Here is a 16,930-nt window from a genome sequence, read left to right on the forward strand (position 1 = left end):
ATGGGTCTTCCATAATATCTTATAAATCTTTGCTTTGAGTCCTGGTTCTTCTCAGCATTTCTTTCTCATGCTCTTAGGAGTTATTCCATTTTGATTCTTGGTTCCTTACAGTGGTTCTTGGTCATGCTACTAGGTAGTTTTTATTCTACAGAGCAGCTCGGAGGAGAATGACTTCCCTGTCTGAGTCTTGGTTCTTCTGATCTAGTCCATGCAAATATAACCAGCCGATTACAACATGAAATTTTGTCAGGGTCTTAAAAATGTCTTATGGACTGTACTGTGAAAAACGTGTCAACATTTTGTACACAATAAGTTTTTATTAGATTTATTTTTATTTTTTTCCATTTTCCGCGGTCCAGTGACTCATATGGAGTTAGAGAGACCAATACAATTCCAAGCTCTTCCAGCAAGCTAGAACAGGATACACAAGATGTTAATTAAAAAAAAAAAAAACATTTAATTATAAGCCTTCAGATCAAAATTAAGACAGATACAGGTGGGTTCAAAGCTTTGGCTGTTTTACAGTGTCATAACCACAAAGGTTCCAAAGCAACATTCATAGTTTCTGTATATTGGATCGGCACCAAAGGGACTCAGATAAATATATTTTCTTAATAAGTGTTTCATGCTGAACCCACAAAGAGGCTATTTCTGCCTTGTAATAAGCTCTTCCTCATTAAAGTCCCTGGGAACTCCAGATAAAATATTAACAATAATTGCGTGATACTGTCAGCAGGTGTTATATTAAACATCCAGCGAAATTTTAATAAAAGCGAGATAAAAATAAAATTAAACAAGGCTTAAAATACTCATCACATGCAGGTGGTGTGATAGACTCAGCTGTGTCCATTCGCTGAACACATCCAGCTTTTATATAGAAACACCAGCTTTTCATATAGAAACTGACTCGGACCAGCACACCCGAGAGACCTGACTCAGTCTGAGTCAAGTCTCTGGGGTTTTAGTCTAAAGACACCTTTTTATGTATGATCCTACACTTCTAAACTTTTGAATACTGATTCTTAATTTTGAATATATTCTTAATATTTGAGCAGTGATTCTAAACCTTTCAGCAGTTCTGAATTTTAAACAGCGATTCTGAACTTTTAGACGGTGTCTCTGAACTTTTAGACAGTGTCTCTGAATTTTAAACGGTGATTCTGAGTTTTTAGACAGTTTTTCTGCATTTCAAACAGCGATTCTGAACTTTTAGACGGTGTCTCAGAATTTTAAACGTTGATTCTGAGCTTTTAGACAATTTTTCAGAATTTTAAACGGTGATTCTGAACTTTTAGATGGTGTCTATGAATTTTAAAGTCACTCATAATGTCTTGTTGTGCCTTCTCCTGGTCTTTCTCTGTTTTAGCCTTGGTTTCCTTGTTCATGTCTACCATGTGCATTTATTGTTGTTTTAGCTCCTCCTCTGCTCTGCCACATCTTCAGCCCTCACCTGTTTCTTGTTCTTAGCTCCGACCCTGTCATCATTCTCAGCTGTCTCTCATCTGGAGTGTTTGTGTATATATACCCCTTGTTTCAGTCTGGGCTTTGCTTGGCGTTGAATTTTAATGTAGGTACATGTTTGGACCTGCTTCATCTCCTGCTCGGCTGCTGTTACGGAATGCTAAGCCAAACGAGGAAACCAGGGCTAAAACAGAGAAAGACAGGACAGGTCATTATAGCAAAATTAGCAGGAGATCGAGATTAAGGTTCTCTGTGGCTTTAATATTGTAATTGCTCAATGTTGTTGTCAGATTTCTTTTGATAAGTAAAGCACGTGATCTAATCAATTGATCTCAATTCAAAGATTAAATGAGTAGATTTCTCAATATTCAAATGAGCATGTAAATATATATTTAAGTGTTGCTTAATGAAACAAATTTTGATGAGTTTATTTTACAAACCCATTTCTAAAAGAGTAATTTGTTGTGTAAATTGTAAATGAAAACAAAATGAAATGATGTGCAACAATTTAAACGCTGTAGTTATTTGACAATAGTACAAAGACAACAAATTGAATATTAAAACTGAGTTTGGTTTTTTTGAGAAATATTTGCCCATTTTGAATTTGATGCCAACATGTTCCAAAAAAGTTGGGACGGGGGCAACAAAAGTTGGGTAGTGTTAATAAATAAATAAATAAATAAATAAATAAATAAATAAATAAGGTTAATTGACAGCAGGTCAGTAATATGATTGTGTATAAATGGCATCCCAGAGGGGCGGAGTCTTTCAGAAGAAAAGATGAGGAGGGGTTCATCACTCTGTGAAAGACTGAGTGGGCAAATAATGCAGCAATTCAAGAACTCCATATAAAATAACAAAGAACTTGGAAGTGGAAAAGTGCTCTGTAGTCTGCCGAATCAATACTTTAAATTCCTTTAGGAAATCATGGACACTGTGTCCTCCAGGCTGAAGACCACTCAGCTTGTTATCAGTGCTCAGTTCTAAAGCCAGTATTCATGATGGTTTGGGGGGCATTAGTGCTCATGGCGTGGGTGACCTGCTCATCTGTGAAGGCTCCATTAAAGCTGAATGATATAAACATGTTTTATCAACATCTGCTGCCGTCCAGACGACGTCTTTTTCAGGGAAGGCCTTGATTATTTCAGCAGGACGATGTTAAACCACATTCTGACTGTATTACAGCAGCACTGCTCCATATTAAGAGTCCAGGCGCTAAACTGACCTGCCTGCAGTCCAGACCGGTCACCACTGAGAACATTTGACGCATTATGAAATGAAAAATACGACAAATGAGCCCCTGAAACTGACGATCAGCTGAAATCCTGAATCAGACAAGAACAGAAAACACTTGACTTTCAGAGCTACAGCAGCGTCTCCTCAGTTCCCAACCGCTTACAGAGCGCTAAACAGGCCCCGTCCCAACTTTTTTGGAATACGTTGTTGCCATCAAATTAAAAATGGGCAAATATTTTCCAAAAACAATAGAATTTCTCAGTTTTAGCACTTGATATGTTGAGTTTATACCATTTTCAACTAAATATGCGGTTTAAATGATTTGCACGTCACTGCATTTGGTTTTCATGTGCATTTTTCACAGCGTCCCGACTTTTTTGGAAATGAGGTAGTTGTTATTTGCTCTGTGCTGCCAAGCTAATGATCTTCAGTGGACAATAACATCCAGTAGGAGGAAATCTGTCTTTAATAATCTGCCCCAATAGAGGTATGAAAAGAGTTCCAGTAGGTTTCTCACACTGACACAAACGGGGACAGATGGAGTATGAAGTCTGTCTGCTCTCTGTGATCATTAGATAGACTGATGGCAGACCATTAGCACTGGGGCAAGACAAGAGACAGACAGGTTTAGCACCTTATTGATGGTGCGTGGCTCTGCCGCTGCGTGCCTGTCTGTCTGTTTGCTCGATAACTCCGACCTGGCTGCTCTTTACTTCACATCGGAGAGCTGCCGTTTACCTCTGCAAAGGTAAAGGTTAGTGTCTGAGCTGGATATAAAGCGCCTCAATAAAAGAGCTTCAACGTGTGGTTCTGTACCAGTCAGAGGTTTAGGCTCATCAAATCGACTTTCTTTTGTGTGGATTAAATGTATTTTTCAAAAATATGAAAGCTTATGTTTAAATGCTGTCTAAAGCAAATCTAAAAGTGGATTCATAGCATTCCAGGTGGCTTCTCCTGAAGTAGTCCAGATGTGGAGGTTTGGTGATAAATTTGGGTGGGATTGTTTTGAAGCCAATTCAAGGGCTTGGGAAGGCAGGGCTTTAAGGTAGGGGGCTTACACTCTCCTTTGGAGAGCTGCAAGGTATAAACCATAAACCAAGGCAAAAAATATCTAGATGACTTTTGGGATGATCTTCTGCAGAGGAGTTGAGTTAAAAGTGGGACTTTTTGAAGACATGGGTTCTGTTACATCTGGTGTAAAGTTAACACCACATTTCAGCATAAGAACATCATAGAAACAGTGAAACATGGTGGTGGTAGTGTGATGGTCTGGGGCTACTTTGCTTCTGCAGGACCTGGATGAATTTTCATAATAGATGGAACCATGAATTCTGCTCTCTATCAAAGTCCTGAAGGAGAATGTCTGCCCATCAGTTCGAGACATCCAGCTATAGCATGGTAAAGATATGCAGCAGGACAATCATCTGAAGCACATGTGTCCACCTCTGAATGACCTCTGAATGAAAATTAAGGTTCTGGAGTGACCGAGTCGGTCACTGTTCACGCTCAAAAAACCTCCAATGTAACCAAATTAAAACAATTCTACAAAAAAGAGTGGAACAGAATTCCTTCTGTGTTTGGGGGCAGTTACTTTCTCACATGAGTGATGTAGGATTTACATAAATCTTTATTTTAATAAATGGAGTAATCATTTAAAGGCTGCATTTTCAGTTTGCTCCTGTTGTCTTGTATTAAAATTAGTTGGATGATCTGAAACATTTAAATGTGGCGAATTAGCAGGGGCAAATACTTTTTCACAACACCATGTTAATGATGTATCAGCGATTTTTTTTTTTTTTTTTTTTTTTCCATGTTTTGATTGGTGTGTAGCCTTAATCTAGTACATTTCACGAGTGTATTGAAGTCACAATTTTGCCTGTAAATAGATCTTCAGACTAGCGGTGGCTGATATGGCAGAATAACTAGTAGCTAACGAAAAGGCACAGAGAGAGATTTAAGACGAACCTCGGTAATTTAGTCACGAACGGACTTATTCGTGTTTATAGTCACTCCATCTGCTTTCCTGATGCGCTTAATCTGCAACGAGAAACTGACAAACAGTAAATTCACAAAGCTTCTCGTTTGCCAGCTTCTTGTTCGAATTGTCCTGTTCCACCTTAAATAGTGCAGCAGTTACGTTCTGGTGCCTCAGGCGCCGTTTGACACTAGCATGACTGAGATTTCAGGATCCTCAGGACATCAGCTCTCTTTCTTGCCAGCAATTAGCAGGACCATAAGTCAACATTTATTATGTTAATTCACAGAGAAGCACTGAGGCAACAGCTCTGTGGTGCATCCAGAAAGCCTAGTAACATCTGTCTTTCTCTCCGTGTCTGTAAATATATAATATACTGATCGTTGTTAGTGTAATATCTCCTCCTCATCATCATCATCATCATCATCATCATCATCATCATCATCATCAGTATATTTCTACAGTAAATTAGAAATATATTATCATTATCATATGGGGGCAGTTGTGGGCTGGAGGTCAGGGAACCAGCCTCGTGACCGGAAGGTCGCCGGTTCGATCCCCAGAGCCGACAGCACATGATTGAGGTGTCCTTAAGCAAGACGCCTGACCCCCAACTGCTCCCCAGGCACTGCGGATTGGGCTGCCCACCGCTCCGGGCAAGTGTGCTCACTGCCCCCTAGTGTGTGTGCTCACTAGAGTGTGTGTGGTGTTTTCGTTTTCCCCGTTGTGGGACTAATCCCTTAATAAATACCCTTTTTGGATACAGTTATACAGCACTACTAAATCGCGTCGTGTCTCAAGGAGACAATGTCACGCGACCGCTACAAAGAAATTATGTTGTAATGTATATTTGTTGTCGGCTTATATCATAAAACTTGTCCGTGTATTTATACACAAATTCTTCCCTCCGTTCCTTTTCAAGAAAACGGCCTTAGTTAGATCTCCAAAACCCAGTTTTGACCAGACAAGACAGGGTCCCTGAGATGATCTCATCAGGAGGCCTGGCCAGCAGTGCATGTTCTGTCACAGCACTTCCAGTCAGCCAGCTAACTCTGTCACACCAGGAGAGCTGAACAGACCTGTTACCTTTCCCTGTTTGCACCAAATCAATCTCGGCCGTTGATCTGCCCTGCTGTTTAATTCTAACCTTCTCCTCGTGAGGAAGACTATCAGATGGCTTTGCCAAAATCAGGTCAGCATTGTCTGCCATCGTGTGAACCTTGCTGGCTGGCTGGTTCACTCCGACCCAGCCAGCAGTGAACGACTGACTGAACTCCAACAAGGAAATGCTGAAATTCTGTTAAACTGAAATGAAGAAACACTGAGTGTCTTATTTACACAGTGAACAGTGGAAATGCGCAAGTAACTCCACCAAGAAACGGGCTGCAGTTTGTCTTTCGACGTAAATAGGTCAAAATAGCTGTCAATCAAAACGGGATTCAGCCTTTCGACTGATCCTCCAATCATCTTGCAGAAGCTCCGCGTCCTGACCGGCCCACCCACAGCTCCATTCACCCCAGAGATGCTCAGCGTCCGGGGGCGGGACAAAATCGTGACGTTTATCCAATGAGCGGCGAGTTTCAGAGCGCTGATAAACCTGCTCCATGCGGTCCCGCTGAAGTGAACAGACCCTCAGCTTCTCCGGGCGAATCCACTGACGCTACGGGATAAGCAGCTGATTCTGAACGAACTCGTCTTCGAGACGCATTCCTCATCGTTACCAAGACAACAGGCGTTAATCGCTTCACAGCTGTAACGAGGAGCGAGGAGGTGGACGCATGCGCAGAGACAAGCAAGATTTATTAAATGCAAATCCAAAATCAGGGTCATAACGGCCAAAGGTTCAGATGGCCAACACGGATAGATCGGGGGGGCAGATCTGACATAGACCAGAATACAACAGAACATCCAACACAGCCAATAACACCAACAGTACAAATCAAACAAAGACCAGCACTAATGAAAACACAGGGCTTAAATACGAGAGGATTAACAAGGGATCACAAGACACGGATGGAAACACAGATGAGAATAATCAGGGGAGGAGTCACCAAAACAAGGGGGCTGAACCAAACCAAACGCACTTGGAAGACCAAAGCAAAAAGCACATGGAGTGGGAGGAGCCAGTCGTGATAACAGCAGGGGAGTGGGCTACATGGGGGCTGCTTTTCCTTACGAACATTTTCGTAGCTTTAGTCATTCTAGTGTTAAGGTGGAACGGGAAAATTAGAGCAAGAAGCTGGAGGATCAGAAGCGACTTCAGTCTCGTAAAAAGTGGAACGGTGAGAAACACTTTCTTGTAAATTGCTCTGCTCTCTGAGGAAAGGTTTCCTGCTGGAGATGTGAGAAAAGTGGCTATAGCTGAGCTGAAGCTCAAGTAAGTCTGTGTTTTTCGTTTATTATATTTTTATCCTATATTAGAACATTAACACCTACTGAGACACATTTACAGCCAAGATGGTAAAATGGAGATAATGTTGTGGCTCCCAAGGTGTATCAATATAATATATATATATATATATATATATATATATATATATATATATATATATAATATTATATATTGTATTATATATTATATTTATAAAGGACAAAAAAGCTCTTCTTGACATTTGTGTTGCTTTAGAACAGAAAACAGATGTAATTTACTGGACTAAGTCATAACAGATGTCATGTTGCCCAGCTCTACTAAAACTTCTCCAGACAAGGCAGATGCAGTTCTACACGTGTTCCTTGCCCTTGTTTTCTTATCAGGCAGTGTGAATAAAGCCGTGTGCAGTATAAAGGCTGTTTTCTGTGAGGAATAAGGAACGTCTTTTTCTTTTTTCTACAGAGGTGACTTTTTTTTTTTTTTGACAACGTTATCTCATCTGCACGGCCCACCATGTGTTAGTCAAATTTTCTGCACTGCCGAAGCACAACAGAGGAGCAGGCAGCCATCAGATCCAATTTTAGACACTGCTTACACCCCTCCGGGGTACGAGGAGGTTTGTTCGCTCGGGTTTATTTCTCTGCCTTAGATGTTCCTGTTCTCCGTTCATGCCTCGTTCCCCTGGCAGCGGAGTAGAGGAGGCTTGATTGCAGACTTTGAGGGCACTTTTAATTGGACACCACATATAAAATTAAAGTGGCTTTGAACTGTCAGCGTTAGAGGTTCATCGGGGCTCCTTTCTATAAGCTGCTGCACGTTTAACGCAGAAACGTCTCTCCTTCTTGGAACTTTCTCTCTCTTCATTTTGGTTTTTGTTGTGGCAGCCGGTCCCTCAGCATGCGCTTACTAAGAGCCGAGTGGAGTCCAGCTGTTGGTGTCTGTGGACTGGGCACTGGTGCGCTCCTCATGGTTGTTTGACAAGCACGGCTGTTCCTGCTTGTGATTCAACTTTTATTACTTGCGCTGCATATCAGATGAGATAATGGATTGCTTTGCCTCGAGCAGCCTCAGGTGGACGTAGAAGCTCAACTGTTAATCCAGCTCAAAGTCATATCCTCCTGTGAAGCAATAGTTCAGAAAAACATCAGTCTGAACAGATCAGCTCCTAAACCGACCCGCATGCGCAAAAGAACAGCGTCACGCTGCTTCACGGCTCGTCCAGAGGTAAACAATCACGACTGCCAACGAACTCCAGTCGCTCCCAGAGGATCAGCTTCATCTTCGCCAGCGTCACAGGAGCCATCATGAAGCTCCACTGGCTGACAGCTGGACTCAGAACACCCAGAAAGTGTTCCGGCTCACCTTAAAAAGTGCGCGGTCACTTCTTTGGTTTGTGTCCTCGGATTCTTTAAACTTTGCATTCAGACTTTTTTCCTTGACTCTGCAGCCGTGTTTCTTTCAGAATCTCTTGTGGAGGGTTGGAAATGAGTTCCTTCTCATTTTTGTACCAAACATCAGCCTAAATGAGTCGCAGCAGCGTGAAATCATGTCGAATGTTGAGTTGGATTGACGTAAAAGTCGCATGAATTCCGATCTGGCTGTTCAGGCTGAGTCACACTTGTGGCTAGGATACATGTCAGCGTCTCAAATCGGAATTGAAAAATGTCAAATTCAGTGTTTATCTGTTCACATTGACACAGACGCACATCTACGTCACATAAGAAGAAAAAGATCAGATGTTGGTGAGCGAGAAACCGACTTCAGCTTCGTGACTTTAGTGTTTGTCAGTTTCTCGTTGCAGATTAAACGTATCAAGAAACCAGCTGGACTGACTATAAACACTGATAAGTCCATTCGTCTCCAGATTATCGATGTTCATCTTAAATCTCTCTCTTTGCCGTTTCGTAGCTACTAGCTGGGCGAGTCTGTTGTCTGTGTTGCTATGGTGACCAGCCGTCTGCGCTGATCTTCAGGGTTAAAGGGTGAATCAGCAGTTCTACATTAACTCCAGCGTTTAAGACCATTTACTGTTAAACTGTGTTGAAGGATCAGCAGAGCTTCATTTTACTGTAGAGGAGGATTATTTTATTATTACCTGCTGATCTGATTCAGCTGTGGAGCAGCAACAGGGCGGTTAAACAGCCACATGTTGCCGAACCCTGATGAGTTTTTCATAAGACAAACGAAATGATGGAAGTATTAAGATTAATTCACCACCAGCCCCGTTACATGTACACTTTACCGTGCGTATGAAGTTTGTATGATTCAACAGAATGTGATGGAAGCGCTCATGAGACTTCTTATTCTGAAAACGTGCTACTACTGCAGACGGTGGATGATCTCTATTCATGTGACATCTACAGCTCTGGCATTAATACACCGCAATAAATCAGACCTAAATCGGGCTTCATAGAACTGATACCCAGTCCACTATCTGCTGGGAACCTCTCTGTAGCGGATCAGGACATCCGTACTAATTGGTGGACATCAGCATCCATTAGTTCTCCAGTGCTAAAACTATGGGAGCAAACTTCAGAACTGCTACTAACCAAAAGTGGTCCAAGCAGTGATTTTGTGACCTTCTGAATGACCCTTTCGCATGGACCTGTCTGAGACTGTGTGGCTCCACAGCTCACAGACGTGGAGGTTTCTTGTGAGCGCTCGTGGCTTATTTATCTCTTACACAAGTTCAAGTGTGAGTCAGTCAGGGACATCGTTTAACCTCAGGCTCCGTCTCACGACCTCTGGCTGCCCTATCACTCAAGAAGCAAATCCTCCAGTCTCTCCTTTAGTTCCTTTTCTCCAACAATAGAGTCCCCCTGTGCACACGGGGTGACGGCAAGCCGAGCGAGCCCTAATGCACTGATGTAACTGGGGTGACAGGGATCCAGGCAAGAGAGCAAATTTGCAAAGTCAGACTCAATGACACAGAAACAATGGAGTTAAGTGGCTCTCAGAAGTCCAGCCGACCACACAGAGGCCAAAGTCTCCTTTGCATAAGAAAGAATGGGCGACTTTCACCGTTTGACCTCTTGGTGGTGGGTTTTCTTGCAGCATCCTCTAGAGTGGCATCTACAAAACTGACCCTAAATATGGTCAGACAGCGGACACGTATGGTGTCGGAAATGTGCCTCTTCATTTTTAGCACTGCAGCTACACGGCTAATGTACACTTTTAAAAGTTCCATAGTAAAGAAAATGGTTCTATACAGAACCACAAACACTCACCGAACTCTGACGCAAAGAACTCTTTAATCATTCAAGAGGTTTTGTCAGACTGATGGAGAATATGATGTAGATGGTTCCATATAGAACCTTTTTAAAAATGGTTACTAAAGGGTTCTTCTGTTCTTACAAGCTGGACATCATAACAGAAGAACTCGTTTGGGTGCTGTATAGAACCATAAACACATTTCTCAATCAGTCTTACAAACCCTTTCCTTTTCACCTTGCAAAGAACCCTGTAATCAAGCAAATGGTTCTTTGTGTTCAGGGTTCATTTTCTTTACTAAGGAACCCTTGTAGCACCATCTTTTCAACATCTTATACTGTACTAATTAGCATTCCAACTCAGACGTCTTTACAGTGGTGGTGATGGGAACCAGGCGTCGCCATGACTACAACACAGATATAGACTCTTTATTTACCATCCAGAACCACCAGAGAACCTACACGAGTCTTCTGAGCTTATCTGGAATGTTGAAGAAAACAGCGGAAAATCTGGAATAAGAAGTTTTCTCAGAAGACGGATGTAATGAGTGTGTGGAAAGGAATTATAAAGTGAAGAAACTCCATGAGACTCAAAAGGTTAAACTGCCTTAGACCATGAAGAAGAAGCACTGAGAGGAACAAAGACCCAGAAGAGGAGCCCATCCTCCTCTGTGGTGCGCTGGGTAGTTTAATGGTCAAACAGTGACTCTGAGATTATACTGAGGAAAGATCTAGGATACACACCAGTGACCGAAGGTCTCGAAATCTCTAAAGAGCTAGAGGCAAAAACAAGCGTGTTGAATGGCAGATATAGAACATGCTGGGCAACGCAGAACGGTAGACATAAAACACACAAAACACAGCGGGACATGAAAGATGGACAGGACGCGAAAGATGGTGGACACGAAGCAGCGGGACGCGAAAGGCGGTGGAAGGGACGGAGGACAGGACGTGAAAGACTGTTGACAGGACGTGATGGAACGTGAAAGTCGGTGGCTGGGACGCGAAAGATGGTGGCTGAGACACGAAAGAGGGTGGACAGGACATGGACATGGCGGAATGCGAAAGACTGTGGCTGGGACGTGAAAGACGGTGGTTGAGACACGAAAGACTGTGGACGGGACGCGTAAGGGGGTGGACGGGACGCGAAAGAGGATGGACAGGACATGGACATGGCGGAATGCGAAAGACTGGCTGGGACACGAAAGATGGTGGCTAGGGCGCGAAAGACGGTGGACGGGACGCGAAAGACGGTGGACATAAAACACGGCTGGACGCACAAGATGGTAGATACGGAACGTAATGGAACACCACAGGATGGTAAACCGTTCATGGAGGATCACTGACACGTCGAGTTTCATGCGATGTTGATGGTAAAAGTGTTTTCTTTGAGGACGGTTTAGGACTTGACCTCACGATGGGACAGCGGGTTGTGTAAGAGCTTCATAGCGTCCTACATCGTTTCCAACTCGCTCGGTGTTCCTGGCGGGTTCAGCGCATGGGATGCCCTGCTGGAATAAATATCTCTCGTTTTAGTTTCATTCATGCCGGCTTGTTTTACCCCCTCAGTCGAGGTGAATAATGGAAATGTTTATGGGTTCATTTAGAGTTCAAGCCCAGGCCTGGCTTTGTACTCCTGACTCTGCCGTACATGACTACGGTGGTACGACTTCAGGCCGTGTGGAATATTCCCAGCCTGGTGGAACGTGGTGCACTTTACGCAGAACTGTACAGCGACTTGTTTGTTGTTGGTGTTACCTGGAAAGACTGTGACGGAGTTAAACCCAGATTCCCGACCACTCGGATCACTTTCAGGACCTGCTACCAAATATACCGAGAGGCTTGTAGGGAGTTTCACCCATTTGTCCCACAGGAACATCTAGAATAGGGAAAGCTGTGTTTTTGCTGTAGATTATTTCAAGCGATGGCAGAGCAGAGCGTTCCAGACGGCCGCGAGACTGTCTTCATTTCTGCAACACGGGCTCGTCTGCAGGGTTTACTTCTAATTAAATAAACGTGTTCGATTCAAAGATTCAGCACATCAGCTTGTAATTACTCCCAGCATCTACTGTCTAAAAGTGCACATGGAAAAGTGATTTGAAGTGAAATGTTTTTGAGGTTTGAATTGATGTAAAATAATATTGATTCTGTTCATCTGAATCAAAAATGAGCTTTGATTAGTTTCAAAGTGCTTATTGAGTGAAAAGTTTGAGCGCCCTGATCAAATCAAGTGTAAGTGAACACGTCCTCTACTCAGAACCCTCCTGTACATGTTTAATACAGTTACTGTTTAAAGTTATAAATTGTACATTTTTATGGTTTATTAATATGGAACCATTTCATATTAATAAAACACACACACATGTTTTCTGAGCCTGTCCGAGCTGGTCATTGGGCGGAAGGCAGGATACACCCTGGACAAGCTCCCAGTCCATCGCAGGGCATTAATAAAACATATATATCTATTATTTTTAAGCAGTTCTAACTCCCTTTCATGGCAAATTTGTGAACATGAAAATGTAGATGGAACCTTTTTAAGAAGGATTCTATATAGCACCCAAAAGGTTTCTTCTATTATTAGTGTCAAGCTTCACACTTGGTTCCTCAAGGGTTCTTTCCTAAAGACGGTGGCTCTAAATAGAACCATGAACACCCAAGTAACCCTTTGCATGATTTAAGGGTTGTTCAGGTTTATGGAGAATGTGGTGTAGATGGTTCTGATGGTTCTGTATAGCACCCAAAAGGGCTCTATAGTAACAAGCTTGACATCGTTACAACAGAACAATCCTTTTGGATTCTACATAGAACCCTTTTCAGAAAGGTTCTGTGTAGAACCATCTATAGCACATTAACGTGCAGAGATTCTCCATCAATCTGAAGAACCCTTTCATGACGCAAAGAACCCTTTACTCATGCAGAATGTTCTTAGAGTGTTTGCTTCTAAACAGAACCAACATCTTGACTCCTAGAACCCTTGAAGAACCATCTTTTTTTCCAGAATGTGCAGTTATTAGAAAATGCCATGTCTTTGTTCCCTATAGTGGAGGTTGACCTCCACTAAGTGTTCTCATATGTTTTGTGTCTTTCCATCGCAGACGGCTACACGACAGACGATATCGAGTTCTACTGGCGCGGCGGTGACCACGCGGTGACGGGGGTGGAGAGGATAGAACTGCCCCAGTTCTCCATCGTGGACTACAAGCTCATATCCAAGAACGTGGTCTTCTCTACAGGTGAAGACGAACGGGACAAACTCACACTTTCACTCGAATTACACTCATTAAAGCGGCACCTTCCAGCAGCCAGAAGGAACAGGTGACCCCAACATACTGACCTCACTAATAATGTAAGTAGGAATAATAAATAAAAGCCTCCACTAACGCCCAGACCTCGGCACGGTGCTCAGCCTGCATCAGCTTTTCTTTTCGCTCTGCTGGTTTTCCTCCTGTCGGAGCAGAGCTCCATGTGGTGTGGAAAAGGGTTCTCCGGAAATGCAGTCTGTCCTTAGTGAGCTGCTGAAGAACCCTGTAATTACCTGAAGAACTGAATCAGGTGTTTTTTAATGAGGGAAACACAAACATGCATGTCCAGCACCAGGTCAACCTCCGTTTAGGAGGACTTGTTCTCCCCTGAAGGCGCATTTGGAGCTGAGCCTTTGGGTGAGGGGCGTTTTTCGCTTGGAATCCATTGCTTATGAGCCCTGACAGCGTGGAGAGACAAACACATCCATATATAAAAAATCATATATATATATTTGAATTTTAAAGAAAAAATCCTTTTGAAATTAAGAAATTATAGTCAAGTTTTATGTAGCAGTATTATTAAGATATTTGGGGGGGGTGATATATATATATATATATATATATATATATATATATATAGTGTCAAGATCAAACTTCAGCAACAACAATAACAACCACAACAATTCTTCATTCTATTATTATTATTATTATTATTATTATTATTATTATTATTATTAATAATAATAATAATAATATTCAAGATTGTCACTGCACAGGCTACAGCGCAATTGGGTAGCGATGTCAATGGTGCATGAACCAAAAAAGATTAGCCCATGTTTTTTACTTTATTCCTAGTTTAATGTAAAATATAAATGCAAGACTATCATATAAAAGTATTAAAAAGTAAAAATAGAAAAAGGTTAATTTCTAAAAGTAAAATAAGAGTGGATATAAATAAAGCAGCAGCTGTGGTGTTGCACATAATGTATTTATAATTTAATAATAAATATGAAGTGCAGATGAATGTAAACATCTCTTAACATCCTTGAGTGATTTGGAAAGGTGCTGATTGTGCAGTGCATATAACCCGCGCCCACATGCGCGCACACACACACACATGCACACACACACACACACACACACACACACACACACGCACCAATTAAAACGCCGTGAAGTACAAGGTGTTCGTTTTTCAGGAGATATTTCATATTTGTGATGAGGTAAAAAAAGGAGGACTTTGCAAAAGCTACAGAGAAAATCAGCCTCCTAACAACCACCTGGAAGACCTGGTAGCCCCCCAAAGCTGCCCCCATCAGATAAACAGCACTGAAAGCTTTGATCTCTGAGAGGGAGGAGAAGATCAAGCTGCTTCAGATCTGAAAACATCCACAGGTGTTTCTGTCCATCCTTCCACTGTGAGAAGACCACTCAGCGCTGTGGGTCTGAAAGGACGTGTAGCTGATCAGAACCCTGTGCATGATTTTTTTTCCTTATTAGTTATTATTTTGGAGATATGAGTTTATATATATATATATATATATATATATATATATTTTTTTTTTTTTCCTTTTTTCCAGATAAGACACTGATGGATACTGAAGCTTATGTACATTATGTATATGTTATATATGTTCATTCATGACATCTACATTCTTTATGTTCATAAATTTGTCATGAAAGCATGAAATTGATTGAGGGTGAAGGTTATTAGCCTAGGGGTGGACCTCTTACGCTCGCCTCTCCACTGAGACCTTGCAGGGACGGAAAACTGCTGGATTTAAAGAGTTTAAGCCTGCGACGCCGGGAACACCGAGCCAGCTCGGACTCCTCTCCCCCTGCTGAGGGAACCGGAGCGGATTCCCCGGCTTTCGTTCCTTCATTCAGTCCGCTGTGCCGCCGGGCTGAGGGATGATGCCCTGACCAGTACTGGAAGTGGAGAAAATGAGTGACGATGCTGTCTTTTTTCTGCCTGTTGGCGTCAGACAGAAGCCAGCGCGTTACATTTCGGTCGGCTGGCCGCGGTCAGGAAAACGAAGGCAGAGGTAAAGGACTGGCAGGAAACGCTGCTTTGAGACAGTTTGCTGAAAGTTTAGCACGGAGCTAATACGGATGGAGGTTTTCTTCACCAGCTTTTTGCTGGGAGGCTGTTTTGCGGTCATAAAACTGTATAGAACCCAAATATGTGACATAATGATAAAATCCTACTCCTGCTGGTCATGGATGCAGTTGTTCCATATTTCCTTAATACAAAAATTCAAAATGAATTATGAGCTGATATGAAGCGCCAAAGCTCAGCGCCCGTTCACATGCTGGAATAGACATGCCAAAGAAAGTCAAAGAAAACTGAAAATAAAAGCTGCAGATTCTAAAGAAGAAGGGAAGAGGGGGCCACAGCCTAACCCTTTGGTTTTTATGAAAAAAAATTAAGTTGGAATAATCATATTTTCATACAAGCAACATCAACCTCTCTGCTACAAACCAGCACTTGAACTGTGTTTCTAGCTCCTACCATTTCCGTTCGGTTCCTCCCAAAATGAGGAAAGTGCAGCGTTCCAGTTAATCCCATGGGTGGGTTCACTGTAACAGACAGAGGGTCAGTTTAACACCTGCTAGACGGAGTTAATCCAGGATAATTATACGCTGTAAGAAATAAACAGATTTACTAACCGAACTGCATCATATACCATCATCTATAAGACTCACACAAACAGCTAAGCAACCCAAAAAAATGACCTGCATGCCCTGAAAACACTTCTTGGCTCAGATCTCATTAAAACGCTGACCCATCACTCTGAATATTGGTGGGAGACCACGGCTAGGAAATGTGGTGATGTGGTCAGAAGCTCATGTTTCTTGAGCTCCTATAAGAGCGTAAAAGGTCCGTGTTAAGTCGTGCCCGTGTTGGGTCGTTCCCTGTGCTCCAATAGCTTACTCGTTACTCCAGTGGCAGCAAAATGTTTGGAGAAATGGTCAATAATTGCAGTGCACTATAAAGGCACCAACAACCTCTGTCCACAGCCAAACGGTGGAAATAAAAAGCCTCGTCTCAATCCAACGCGTAACGAAAGCTGCCTGACTCTGTTTGTTTATTCTAGCATTCATAATCTTTCAGAAATGGACTGAAATCCTTCCCCTTCCTCCTCTTCTACTCCTACACCTGCACTTCCAATGCTTGCCATCATATTTAACCCACAAATATCGATATGTGATATTGCTGGATCAGCAGAGTGGGTGTCCGTGTATGATGTATCGATGTCTGAAAGCACTGTAGAACAGATCGAGAACATTTGATCCAGAAATTCGGCTCACGTCAGCTTCCGTTGGCACGTTTCCCATCCGACCTTTTCCAGTGTTGTTTTTGCTGCGTTTCTGAATCATTAATGGCACATGCAGCCGAGAGAATCACGCAAACGGCAGAACAGGCCAGTGATCC

The 16,930-nt window shown here is 42.5% G+C and overlaps 1 protein-coding gene across 2 annotated transcripts in view; it reads left to right on the plus strand.

Moving 5' to 3' along the window:
• Positions 1-16,930, plus strand: part of LOC108413784 (gamma-aminobutyric acid receptor subunit beta-2) — a 175,372-nt gene that overhangs the window by 124,071 nt on the left and 34,371 nt on the right. For both annotated transcript variants that reach the window (XM_017686446.2, XM_017686447.2), the window contains exon 6: positions 13,348-13,485. In XM_017686446.2, coding sequence (XP_017541935.1) covers positions 13,348-13,485 — 138 coding nt within the window. The remainder of the gene's footprint in view (positions 1-13,347; positions 13,486-16,930) is intronic.

Source organism: Pygocentrus nattereri, chromosome 16 (assembly GCF_015220715.1).
Source record: "Pygocentrus nattereri isolate fPygNat1 chromosome 16, fPygNat1.pri, whole genome shotgun sequence".
In the NCBI taxonomy this organism is placed as follows: domain Eukaryota; kingdom Metazoa; phylum Chordata; class Actinopteri; order Characiformes; family Serrasalmidae; genus Pygocentrus; species Pygocentrus nattereri.